General features: G+C 42.3%; 1 protein-coding gene across 1 annotated transcript in view; it reads right to left on the bottom strand.

Moving 5' to 3' along the window:
• Positions 1 to 9,006: 9,006 nt before the first annotated feature.
• Positions 9,007 to 14,002, bottom strand: part of NIPAL3 (NIPA like domain containing 3) — a 60,580-nt gene continuing 55,584 nt past the window's right edge. Inside the window, exon 12 of the mRNA XM_053576124.1 lies at positions 9,007 to 9,336. Within this exon, the coding sequence (XP_053432099.1) occupies positions 9,290 to 9,336 (47 nt within the window). The 3' untranslated portion in view covers positions 9,007 to 9,289. The remainder of the gene's footprint in view (positions 9,337 to 14,002) is intronic.

Raw genomic sequence — 14,002 nt, 5'->3', positions numbered from 1 at the left:
CCTTAATCGTCTGCTGGGACTCTTGTGGTTATATTCACCAAAGGAAATTTCCAATTTCTATTCCACGAAAATAAAGGGAAATGAATAAAAAGCAGTAAGATAGTGATACTGGTTGGAAAAGGTACTACAATAGTGCCAACCAGAGAAGACGGTGGCTTAGACAGGGTCATGAAGGTGGAAGTGGTGAGGATTCTGACATATCTCGAAGGCAAAGTTCACAAGATTTACCAATGTATTAAATGTAAAGTATGTGCAGTAGAGAAGAGCTGAGACGAAGCCGTTGGAAAACCTGCCTCCGGCGCCCAGGAGTGAACTCAGACCAGGCATAATGAGGAAGGGTGGTGGTTAGTTGAAATCATGGGTCCAGATGAGGTGACCCAGGGAGGGCATGTGGAACGGAACACCAAAAGGGCAAAGGGCAGAGCCCAGAACAACACCGATCTTTCCACAGGGGAAGGAGGAAGAGTTGTCATGTTGTATCTATCTAGCCTCTAGATGGGGAGCAATGGGAGAACTCGAGCACAAGAGCGGAATCTTCTGTGTTCTGCCCCGTCACTGTGTGTCTAGCGAGGCAATGTACACGCAATGTGTAATAAATACTTGTTATGAATGAACCTGATGCAGCCTCGCACTTCTAACACTCCCCCCATCTCCTCACTATGAGGTTTGAGTTACAGGCAGAGAAAAAGAGAAAGAGAAATTGATCCCTGTCTTGTCAGAACAAGGAGTCTATCTGCCTGTCACCCAAGCCAATCAGGGAGAAATGGACGAGAGATCAACAGTTCTGTTTTTATTTACAGAAAAGCCAGCCAGGTTATCTCCTCAAAGAGCTGTTCTGCCCTCCTGCCTTCACAGTAAAAGCAATGTGTTCAGCAATGTTACTAACCAGCATAGTGTACATTAAACAGATCACCCCCTTGTAGGTTGCAAAGTCAAAATATCTCTTGCTTTCAAGGTGGCTATGTGTTCAAAATGTTTGTAGTTAGACTAAATTTATAGCCAGTTAACAGTTCACTGGGTACACAGAGTGCCCTGGGTCCTTGACAGAAGCCATGGAGCCCAGTCCCCCAACTTATCTATGACAGTAGGCCTTAGAAGTGAATAAACAATCTCCAGATGTCTGCACACAGACTCATCTGACCTTGTTAGGGCCTGATCAGTAGCTCCCTGCATGAAATGGCCATTCAGGTTAACAGTAGCTAATACCTGTAGCTTGAGCCACTGAGACTTGTCTGGAGGTTGATAAGCATTTTGCTGCCCTGGAAAACGATGCCACAGATCCTAGTAGGGCAGGAGAATTTCCAGACAGGTGATTTCATTTCAGACTTTCCTATTCATATTCGAGTAGATTTAACAGTCAATACTCTAAAAGTCCTTATTCTGTTTGTACTAGAAGAGTAATGCAAGTGATAAATGATCTCAGATTCTTAGACTGCCAGCAGAATGTAAAAGGATGCAACTGGTTTTTGGAAACTTTGCCAGTGTATCATGCTACTCTGTGACCCAGAAATTCCACTCCTAGATCTAAACTTAAGAGAAATGTAGGCAAATGTTTACCAAAAAAGGGGTGGGGGCTTGTACAAGAATGCTCTTACGGTTTTTATTCATTGTATCCCCCAAAGGGGACTGATCCCACTGGCTCACACCTATAATCCTAACACTCTGGGAGGCCAAGGTGGGAAGGTTGCGTGAGGTGAGGTGTTCAAGACCAGCCTGAGCAAAAATCAGACCCCCCCCAACTCTACAAAAAATAGAAAACTTAGCCAGGCATGGTGGTGTGTACTCGTAGACCCAGCTACTTGGGAGTCTGAGGGAGGAGAATCACTTGAGCCCAGGAGTTTGAGGTTACAATGAGCCACGATGAAGCCTCTGCCCTCCAGCCCCAAAGACAGAGCAAGACACTGTCTCAAACAAAACAAAACAGAACAAAACAAACCCACAACAACAACAAAAAAACTCCCAGTTGGAAGTATTCCAAATGTCCATCAAAAGAAAAATGGAGGCTCGGCACCCATAGCTCAGTGAGTAGGGCACCAGCCACATTCACAGAAGCTGGCAGGTTCAAGCCCCGCCTGGGCCTTCTAAACAACAATGACAACTGCAACAAAAAAATTAGCCAGGCCTTGTGGTGGGTGCCTGTAGTCCCAGCTACTTGGTAGATTGAGGCAAGAGAATCAATTAAGCCCAAGAGTTTGAGGTTGCTGTGAGCTGTGATGCCACAGCACTCTACCCAGGGCAAGATAGTGAGACCCTATCTCAAAAAAACAAAACAAAAACACACACACAAAGAAAAATGGAATAGCAAACTATGGTATATTCAAACAACAGAATAATACACAGCAATAACTACGGTACACATAACAACATAGAGAAGTCTCAAAAAAATGTTGACTAAAAGAAGTCAGACATCAGACAGTACATATGTAGGAATTCATTTATATAAAATTCATGGAGAGATAAAACTAATCTATAGTGATAAGCATCAGAACAGTGGTTGCTTCTAAGGGGTGGAGATTAATTGAAAATGGGCACAAGAGAAGATTCAGGGGTTATAGAAATGTTCTTGCCATTCCAATGCTATACACCTTCAACACATATTTATTAGATGTCTCCTATTTGCCAGACACTGTTCTAGGCATTGAAAATATAGCAGTGAGCAAAACAGACCAAGTTCCTGCTTTTATACAGATCTGGTGCATTTCCTTTAATTAGCTGTATAGATTAAATAGCACTTTAAATAGAAACATAAGGGGCCTTTCCTTAAATATAGCCAGTGACGAGTCTAAGGAACTTTTTTCTCACTTCACTTTTTAAGGTGTTGATGGGAAGGCAGCAAAATACAGGGCTTCAGGGAGTTGGCTCTACCCCTAAACTGGCTGTGTGAACTTTCAGCAAGTTCTTTAAACCCACTATACTTTACTTTTCTCATCTGTTAGATAGAGATGATGGTACCTACCTTGCAGGATTATTTTTATAAAGTGCCAGACACAATAAAAATACACAGTAAACATTAGTTTATAATCAGTTTACAAGTAAAATACAGTTTTTGCCCAGTTCGAATCCAGCCCGACCCGCCAAACAACAATGATGGCTGCAAAGTTTCCCAAAACCATATGAGCAGAAGGAGGCTGACTTGGCTAGGAGGGGCACTCTTTGCCTTTTGATGTTCTTCTTCCTTCTAGTCTGTAATGCGAACATGATGGCTGGAGCTCTAGCAGCTATTTTGGACTAGGAGGTAACCTTGAAGATAGAAGCCATGTGTCAGGATGGTGCGTCATAAAGACAAAGAGCCTGTATCCCTTGTGACAGTAGAGTTGCTTGACATACCAGCCCTGGGTTGCCTGCATTTTACTTAGGAGAGAAATATTCTTGTGACTTGTTAGATGTCTGTTGCAGCCAAATGTAATCCTAATAATATACCTTATTTGTGATCCAGAGCTCCCTGTAGTGCTTCTTCATAGCATCTATGAGGTCTGACAGTTAAGTTCCCAAACTTGCCACTGTGTACTTAACGTTGTCAGCACTGTACAAACAGCTCCGTAAGGTTTCATAACTATGGTATATCCCTGTCTCACAGCTGTGTTCATGTTGACATCTGACAGTGTCCTGCTGAGTGGCATTCACTGTTGCCTGTTTTTGTGTATGGTTCCAAGAATGTTAGAGCTTGAATTAGAACAATGCACAAACGTTAAATTTCTTGTTGGACTTGGCGAGAGGGGAAGTGAAATGACATGTAAGTGCAAGTTTATGGGAATAGTGCCATAAAAAACAGTAGTGTACAAATGGATTAAATGTTCTTCTGAGGGGAGAGAAAGTATCACTGATGGAGACAGGTCAGGGCAGCCAATAACAAGCAGGACTGATGAAAACATTGCAAGAATTCATCAAATTGCCCGTCAAAATTGTTGGCAGACTGTGAGAAGCACAATCAACCAAGTAAACATTGATAAACACTTAGGAAAATCTTAACTGAGAATCTTGGCATGAGAAAGGTGTGTGCAAAAATGTTCCCAAAGGACCTCACCAATGAACACAAGTGAAGAAGTTTGCCAAGACCTTGTGGAGAAGCAAGATGACATTCTGGGCCATGTTATCTCCCAGATGAAACATGAGTGTGACCCTGAAACAAAGTGTCAAAGGGAACAATGGAAGTCAGCTGATTCTTCATGACCAAAACGTCTGTCAGGCCAAATCAAGAGTCAAAACAATATTGCTAATCTTTTTTGATGTCAGAGGGATTATTCATTATGAATTTGTACCAACTGGACAAACAGTTAACCAAGTTTACTATTTGGAAGTGCTGAAAAGATTTCATGAAAAGGTAAAGGAAAGTGACCTGAACTTTTTGCTGACAACTCATGGCTCTTGCATCACAACAATGCACCAGATCACATGGCACTGTCCGTGGGGGAGTTTTTAGCTAGTAAACAAATAATTATATTGGAACATGCTCACTACTTGCCTGATCAGGCCCCCAATGGCTTTTTTTCTTTACCAGAAGATAAAGGAAATATTGAAAGGAAAACATTTTGATGAAATTCAGGACACCAAAGGCAATGTGATGACAGCTCTGATGGCCATCCAGAAAGAGTTCAAAAATTGCTTTGAAGAGTGGACTAAGCTTCCCAAGAGGAATACTTTGAAGGTGACTGTAGTGATATTTAGCAAAATGGTGGCATTCATTGTTGCATGTTTTTGTGTACTGTTGTAAGATTTTTCTGGAATGAGTTTGCAAGCTTAATTGTCAGACTTTGTATCACAATTGCAATTAAGAGAATAATTATGGGCCAGGTGCAATGGCTCTGACCTGTAATCCTAGCACCCTGGGAGGCCAAGATGGGAGCATCCTTTGAGCTTATTAGTTGAGACAGGCCTGAGCAAAAGTGATATTCTGTATTAAAAATAGAAAAATTAGTCAGGCATGGTGGTGGGTGCCCTGTAATCCCAGCTACACAGGAGGCTAAGGCAGGAGGATTGCTTGAACTCAGGAAACTGAGGTTGCTGTGAGCTAGGCTGACACCACAGCACTCTAGCCTGGGCAATACAGTGAGACTCTCTCTCAAAACAAAAAAAAAAGAGGCTAGGCAAGGTGGCTCATGCCTGTAATACTAGTACTCTGGGAGGCCAAAGCAGGTGGATTGCTTGAGCTCATGAGTTTGAGACCAGCCTGAGTAAAAGCGAGACCCCCATCTCTATTAAAAATAGAAAAACTCAGCTCAGTGCCTGTGGCTCAAGCGGCTAAGGCACCAGCCACATACACCTGAGCTGGCAGGTTTGAATCCAGCCCGACCCGCCAAACAACAATGACGGCTGCAACCAAAAAATAGCCGGGCGTTGTGGCAAGCACCTGTAGTCCCAGCTACTTGGGAGGCTGAGGCAAGAGAATCGCTTGAGCCCAGGAGTTGGAGGTTGCTGTGAGCTGTGATGCCACAGCACTCTACCCAGGGTAACAGCTTGAGGTTCTGTCTCAAAAGAAAGAAAGAAAAGAAAAATTGAGGCAAGAGGATCGCTTGAGTTGGAAGTTGCTATGAGCTATGATGCCACGGTACTCTATCCAGGGCAACAGCTTGAGTCTCTGTCTCAAAAAAAAAAAAAAAAAAAATGTGCGCGTGAGAGAGAGAGAGAGAAATTATGCAATTACGGTTTAATGCCTAAATTATTAGCTAGGCCTCAGTTAGAATATCAGCACCATGGGGACCGAGACTAGTCTGTTTATGGATGTATCTTCAGCTCTTATAACAATATGTGGTTCTTGTGGATTAAGTAAATCCTCAATCAGTGTAGAAGAGAAAAAGGAAAAGGGGAAATAACCGCTTCTGATTAGGAGAGAGCTCACCTCATGAGAAAGTTTGTGGTGAGAAAGGAAGAGATGAAACTAGAAACCTGCCCGCTTTAACTCCAGGGCACACATTCTGTGTGTGTGTGCGTGTGTGTGTGTGTGTGTGTGTGTCTCTCATTAATGTGCATCTGGCTGTACTGGATATTTAAATTCGTGGTCTGTCACACACTCTAGATCTCCTATGGGATCTGCCTCACAGATGGTTCCTTTTCCTGAAGAGCCTTAAATTAACCTGCTCCTTTGTCTCCAACACCTGCCAAAGCAGCCGTTTCCCCAAGAAGAGAGTTACAAATGACCTAGCAGTTTACTGGAGAAGAGAAGCTTCTTTCCAGCATATTCAATGTTGGTTGGGAGATGCGTGATGGAGAATTGTGATATTTTTAGTATTCTCATTTTAAAAGTTAGACTTGGCCTTTATAGATAATTTGAAATGAAAGGATGAATAAGAACATTAAAATCATAATCCCATGATCCAGAGATTACCAATATCCAGTATTTTGGTATACAGTATTTCCCGCTAACCTTTCTTGTAAGATCAGGTCTGTCGTTGGAATCAGTTATTTTGAAATTCCCATCTGTTTTTGTTTGTTTGTTTGTTTTTGAGACAGAGTCTCACTTGGTCACCTCCAGTAGAGTACTATGTTGTCATAGCTCACAGCAACCTCCAAATCCTTGGACTTCGGCGATTTTCTTGCCTCAGCCTCCCGAGTAGCTGGGACTATAGGCACCCGCCACAATGCCGGCTATTTTTTTTTTGTTGTTGTTGTTGCAGTTTGGCTGGGGCTGGGTTTGAAACCACCACCCTTGGTATATGGGGCCGGTGCCCTGCTCACTGAGCCACAGGCACCGCCCAAAAGATTTTTTTTTTTGCAATTTTTTTGGCCGGGATCAGGTTTGAACCCTCCACCTCTGGTATATGGGACCGGTGCCCTACTCCTCTGAGCCATAGGTGCCGCTCTATTTTAAAATATTTTTATGACTACACAAAAAATACGTTGTGTTCTGTTATTTATCTAATCAGTCCTTTATTGTTGGAATGAAGGTTTCATTCAAATTTTCTTAATTAGCTAAACACACAGTGACTACCTTTATATGTAAAATATAACATTGTATCTATGATTATTTCCTTAGCATAGGTTTCCAGGTTCCTAGGCAAAGGGGCATAAACATTTTTAAATCTCTTATTGGAAAATAAAAAAATCATTTCAGAGAGGTCGTACAAACCATACGCTCCCCCATCCTCAATCTATGTCTTATACTTCTTCAATGATATTGAGTATTATATTTAATTTTAAATGTTTTTCCTGTTTGATAGGCAAAAAAAAAAATCTCCCCAAAATGGCATCCTAATTACTGGGTGGATGATCCCTTTCTTTACATAAACTTCATTAGAGAGCTGCCCAAATTCTTTGTGCATTTTTCTACTTAGCTTTTAGCATTGTTTAATTGATACGAATACCTATATCTTGTTGACAGAAATTTTGTGATTATATTTGTTGAAATATTTCTTGATTATAGAGTGATTTTTATTTTGAAGTTTTTCTTTGATTATAGAGTGATTTCTGTATCTCTTAGCGATTTCTACAATCTCTCTTTTGAAGTTTTTCTTAATTGTAGAGTGATTTCTCTTTTGAAGGTTTTCTTTGTTTTCATATATAGTTGTTTTAAATGTTTTGTGTGAATGTATTGATCTTTACTTTATGATCTGTTCACTTGCTGACGTCTCCTTAACATTAGAGTTCATTTCCTTTTTTGATGATTTCTACTTTTTACATTTACTGCTGTAGTTCACTTGAAATTTATTTTAGAATGAAAATATGGGGCAAGACTCAAACTTAAATTCTTTTTCCAGTGGTTCTAAACAGCAATGATTAAAGAATCCATTTTACCCATTGCTTTGTATATATATAATTTAGTATGTATGTTCCGCAATATGGTTATAACTCCATAAACCCATTGTAAGTTGAAAATGTTGTAGGTCAAAAGTGTATTTAATACTCTATACCTAACCTACCGAACTTCATAGCTTAGCCTTGCCTACCTTAAACCTGCTCAGAGCACTTATGTTACCTGCAACTGGGCAAACTCATCTAACATAAAGCCTATCTTATGAAATGTTGAATATCTCATGTAATTTTATTGAATATCATACCAAAAATGAAAAACACACTGGTTGTGTGGGCACTTGAAGTAAAGTTTCTAGTGAATGTGTGTTGCTGTCATACCATTGGAAAGTGGAAAAATTAAGTTGAACCATTGAAAGTCAGGGATTTTTATTATATATAAAAATGTAGTACATATATATTTCCAGGCTATTTCTTCTACATCACTGATCTGTTAAGAGAAACTGTTTGGATAATAATAGTTTTATTTACTTGGAAAGGAATGTGCACATAATTCCAAATAGTTTTCAGAAGACTGGGCATGCTGGTTCATGCCTGTCATTCCAGCACACTGGGAGGCTGAGGCTGGAGGATCACTTGAGCTCAGGAATTCGAGACCAGCCTCGAGTAGTAGCGAGACCCATATCTCTTTTCAGAAAAGTTTTGCCACTTTATACTGCTTTCCCTCACTCCCTTGCCACAACCCCCAACCTTCAGTGTGTATCAGAAGGCAAGCCAAAGTCTTTCGAACACTCAGGTACACATCCTGTTTGTGCTACTAATGACAGGTAGTTGCTTAACCTTGAACAAATTTTATATTCTTTCTTTTTTTTTGTTGAGACAGAGTCTCAAGCTGTCACCTTGGGTAGAGTGCTGTAGCGTCATAGCTCGCAGCAACCTCCAATTCTTGGGTTCAAGTGATCCTCTTGCCTCAGTTTTTCTATTTTTCAGTAGAGACAGGGTCTCGCTCTTGCTCAGGCTGGTCTCGAACCTGAGAGCTCAAGCAATCCACCCACCTTGATCTCCCAGAGTGCTAGGATTAGAGGCGTGAGCCACCGCACCTGGCCAAATCTTATATTCTGTAAACCTGTTTCCTCTTCAGCTCAATGGAAATTACAATGGTACTTTCTTCATGAAAGGCTTTTGGGGCGGCGCCTGTGGCTCAAGGAGTAGGGCACCGGTCCCATATGCCAGAGGTGGCGGGTTCAAACCCAGCCCCGGCCAAAAAAAGAAAGGCTTTTGCAGCTCAAATGAACTGTTTGTGAAATCGTCTAGGAAACTACAAAATCTTAATGAAAAGGTGGACAATCAATCACTATTAAATTTTTATGAAAAAGAAACATGTCTCTCAAAAAACCACTCCAGCATAATTTTGAGGATTGGGTTCGGAAATACATCCTTCAGTGTGTTCTGATGCCTGGATGCTTGGTGAGATTTCATCTTGCAGTGTTGCTCTGAGTTAAAAAGAATCAGTTTTATCTGTCTGCAGACTGGAGGCTGCCGAATTAACTGCGGATCCATTGTCTTGGAGGGCAGCGGTACCCACTACCCTGGGAGGAGCTGCTCTTCAAACTACTCCACCCTGGGAGGAGCTGCTCTTCAAACAATGCAGTCCTGGAATTTATTGGGAGGAGACATTAATTTGAGCTGCAGATGGGTTGCAGAGAGTAAGAGCTAGGTGAATGTAATCAGAAGGAAGGGTTGGCAGAGAGCAAAGGAGAAAACAAAACATTAAAAATGAGTAGCTGCCGATCAGCCCAGGGATTACATGAGTCTCAGTTTTCTTTCTTTTTTTTTTTTTTTTTTGTAGAGACAGAGTTTCACTTTATGGCCCTCGGCAGAGTGCCGTGGCCTCACACAGCTCACAGCAACCTCCAACTCCTGGGCTCAAGCGATTCTCTTGCCTCAGCCTCCCGAGTAGCTGGGACTACAGGCGCCCACCACAACGCCCGGCTATTTTTTGGTTGCAGTTTGGCCGGGGCCGGGTTTGAACCCGTCACCCTCGGTATATGGGGCCGGCGCCCTACCGACTGAGCCACAGGCGCCGCCCGAGTCTCAGTTTTCTTGAGTACCAGTCAGGGTTTGGTTAGGAGACAGAAATCAGATCAGTGATTTAAACAGGAAGAATGTAGACTGTTGCAAGGGCTCACCCCTGCAATCCCAGCATTTTGGGAGGCTGAAGCGAGTGGATTGCTTGAGCTCAGGAGTTGGAGACCAGCCTGAGCAAGAGTAAGACCACCCCACCCCACCCCCAATGTCTACTAAAAATAGAAAAAGTAGCTGAGCATTGTGGCGGGTGCCTGTAGTCCCAGCTACTTGGGAGGCTGAAACAAGAGGATCTCTTGAGTCCAAGAGTCTGAGGTTGCTGTGAGTTATGATGCCACACTCTACCCAGGATGACAAAGTGGGACTATTTCAAAAATAAGTAAATAAACAAATAAATAGAATGAAATAAAAATAAACAGAAAGAATGTAATATAGATTGCAAGAGGGACTTTACCTAACAATTGCAATCAGTGTAACCTGGCTTATTGTACCCTCAATGAATCCCCAACAATAAAAAAAAAAAAAAGAATGTAATATAAAGCATTGTTACTTAAACATAAAAGTTATTAACTATGTAACTGAATGGGTAAAAAGAGCTCTAAAAGGTCATGGAAGTAACAACCACAGGGAAGCAGCTACCACCATGCATGGGACAAAGGGAACCAAGAGAAAGGATTATAATTATTAAACCTTAGAAGATAAGGGAATATTCAGACACATAAAGGAATGTAGTAATGCCACACTTCAGATGAACCTTGAAAGCATTATGCTTAGTCAAAGAAGCCAGTCACAAAGGCCCATATGTTACATGATTTCATTCATATGGAAGTCCAGAATAGGGACATGGATAAAGATAGAAAGATAGAAAGATAGAAGCCTAAGGCTCAGAGGAGTAGGGTGCTGGCCCCATATACGGGAGGTGGCTGGTTCAAACCCAGCTCCAGCCAAAAAAAAAAAAAAAAAGAAAGATTCATGGTTACCAGAGCCTGGGGTGCAGGGGTACAATAGGGGGATTAGGGGTTCAGGAAGGTGATAGCTAAAAGGCAGAGGGTTTTGTTTTTAATTTTGGTAAAATGTACGTGAAAATTACCATTTTAACTATTTTTAAGTGTACAGTGGCATTAAGTACATTCACACTGAGGCCAGGTGACTCACACCTGTAATTCTAGCACTCTGTGGGGCCGAGACAGGAGGATCCTTGATCTCAGAAGTTTGAGACCAGCCTGAGCAAAGCGAGACCCCCCATCTGTACTAAAAATAGAAAAATTCAATGATGATTAAATAATTGTCTATTATTTTAAATCATGTTTATTTTTTAAAAACTGGTGATAATTTATCTTACTTTATTGGACTCAATATTTCCAGTAATAAAAAAAATCTTTAAAACAGAAAAAAAGAAAAGAAAAGAAAAGAAAAATTAGCCAGGCATGGTGGCCACAAGCCTGTAGTCCCAGATACTCAGGAGGCTGCTGAGGCAGGAGGATTGCTTGAACCCAGGAGTTAGAGCTTGCTGCGAGCTAGGCTGAGACCACAGCACTCTAGCTTGGGCAATAGAATGAGACTCCGCCTCAAAAAAAAAAAAAAAAAAATCGGCTAGGTGCCTGTGGCTCAAGCAGCTAAGGCACCAGCCACATACACCTTAGCTTGCGGGTTCGAATCCAGCCCGGGCCCACCAAACAACAATGACAGCTGCAACCAAAATTAGCCGGGCATTGTGGCGGGTGCCTGTAGTTCCAGCTACTTGGGAGGTGGAGGCAGGAGAATCGCTTGAGCCCAGGAATTGGAGGTTGCTGTGAGCTGTGATGCCACAGCACTCTACCCAGGGTGACAGCTTGAGGCTCTGTCTCAAAAAAAAAAAAAAATCACATTCATACTTATGTGCAATCATCACCACTATCCATCTCCAGAACTTACTTCATCTTACAAAACTGAAACTCTGTATCCAGAGTTAAACAATAACTTCTGGCTCAGTGACTGTAGCTCAGCGCCAGCCACATACACGGGAGCAAGCGAGTTCGAATCCAACCCGGGCCTGCCAAACAACAATGACAACTACAACCAAAAAATAGCTGGGCATTGTGGCGGGTGCCTGTAGTCCCAGCTACTTGGGAGGCTGAGGCAAGAGAATTGCTTAAGCCCAAGAGTTTGAAGGTTGCTGTGAGCTGTGACGCCACAGCACTCTACCGAGGGGACAGCTTGAGACTCTGTCTCAAAAAAACCAACCAAACAAACAAAAAACTTCCCATTTCCTTCTACCTTATCCCCGGGCAACCACTGCTCTACTTTCTAAGAATTTGATACTCTAGATACCTCATGTAAGTGAAGTCATGTAATATTTGTCCTCCTGTGTCCTGCTTATTTCACACGGCCTCATGGCTTCAAGTTTCATCCATGTTGGGGCACATGTCAGAATTTCCTTTTTTTTTTTATGAGACAGAGTCTCACTATGTTGCCTTCATTAGAGTGCCGTAGCGTCACAGCTCACAGCAACCTCAAACTCTTGGGGTCAAGCAATTCTCTTGCCTCAGCCTCCTAAGTAGCTGGGACTATAGGCGCCCGCCACAACGCCCAGCTAGTTTTTGTTGCAGGGGTCATTGTTTAGCTGGCCCGGGCTGCATTCGAACTTGCCAGCCTCGGTGTATGTGGCTGGCACTGTAACCACTGTGCTACTGGTGCCAAGCCCGAATTGCCTTCATTTTTAAGGCTGAGTGATCATCCACTGCATGTGTAGACCACATGCTGTTTATCCCTTCATCATCTGAGGGACACGTGGGTTGCTTCCATCTTTTGGTGATTGTGAATAATGCTGCTGTGAATGTGAGTGTACACATATCTGCTCAAGACACTGAAGAATCACTGGATCATATGGGAATTCTATTTTTAATTTTTTAAGAAGCTACCATACTACCCTGTTTCCCCAAAAATAAGACAGTGTCTTATTTTAAGGTGTGCTCCCAAAGATGCGCTAGGTCTTATTTTCAGGGGATGTCTTATCTTTCCTATAAGTAGGTCTTATTTTCAGAGGATGTCTTATTTTGGGGAAAACAGGGTATTTGCCACAGTGGCCGCATTGCTTTACATCCCCACCAGCGATGCACAAGGGTTCCAGTTTCTCCACATCTTCTCCAACACTTGTTGACTTCTTCCCGAGTTTCTTTTAGAGGTGATGAAAATGTTCTAAAACTGGCTGTGGGTGGTGCATGTAGTTGTGACTGTGCTAAAAACCACCGAATTGTATGCTTTAAATAAGGTAATTGTACGGTATGTGGATTGTATCAATAAAGCTGTTTGTTAAAAGGAGGATAAGAGGAGGGGGCCCATGGGCCTGGGACATAGATCCCTTAGAAGGGGGTGCTGGTGTCCTTGAGGTGGGGGATGTCATGAAGCTGGTTGGGCAAGTATCGAAAAGAACTTCAAAACTGGATTTGGCTGCTGCTATGCTGGAGTGAAGCAGCCATGCTGGGGTGATGTGCATAGGAACGGGAAAAGGAGAGGAAGGAGCAAGTCCTTTCTGTCTCCCCCCAGCTCGTTTCCCTTGTAGCCCCTAAGAGGGAGAAGATGGGAAGGCAGAGAGATTGTCTGCAGAGTTCCAGCCTGGGCATCCCGAAGCCAACCATAGAAGGTATGTTTGGAGTGGAAGGAAAATAGCTTAAGGATTTTACACACTTTGGCACCTGAGAAGACCGTGGGCTTCAGTGTGGGTGCACATGTGGGAGAGCCAGGCTGGGGAAGCAGAGGTGGGAGAGTGCGTGCCCTTCTAGTGCCTAATTAAATTAAATTCATATAAAAATAAATGTTTCATAAAACTGACGTATATAAAAATAAAATAAAAAATATAATAAATTAGAGAAAATAAATAAGAAGTACAGACAAAAGGACTAACACCATGAAAACTTTATATGAAGGCCGGGCGAGGTGGCTCACTCTTGTAAACCAAATCATTCATGATATTAGATCTTTTTATATTGATATAAAATTTGAGTTATGATGCCCTGGCACTCTACTGAGGGTGATAAAGTGAGACTCTGTCTTAAAAAACACACACACAGGGGTGGCGCCTGTGGCTCAAGGAGTAGGGCGCCAGTCCCATATGCCGGAGGTGGCGGGTTCAAACCCAGCCCCGGCCAAAAAAAAAACAAAAAACACACACACACAAAAAATGTTTATATTACGGTCTTTAGACATTTTTATGAGCCATTGACACATATACTCAAGACAATACTACAACTGCTCT

Source organism: Nycticebus coucang, chromosome 22 (assembly GCF_027406575.1).
Source record: "Nycticebus coucang isolate mNycCou1 chromosome 22, mNycCou1.pri, whole genome shotgun sequence".
Taxonomy (NCBI): Eukaryota; Metazoa; Chordata; class Mammalia; order Primates; family Lorisidae; genus Nycticebus; species Nycticebus coucang.
This window is presented reverse-complemented; position numbering and strand designations above follow the sequence as displayed.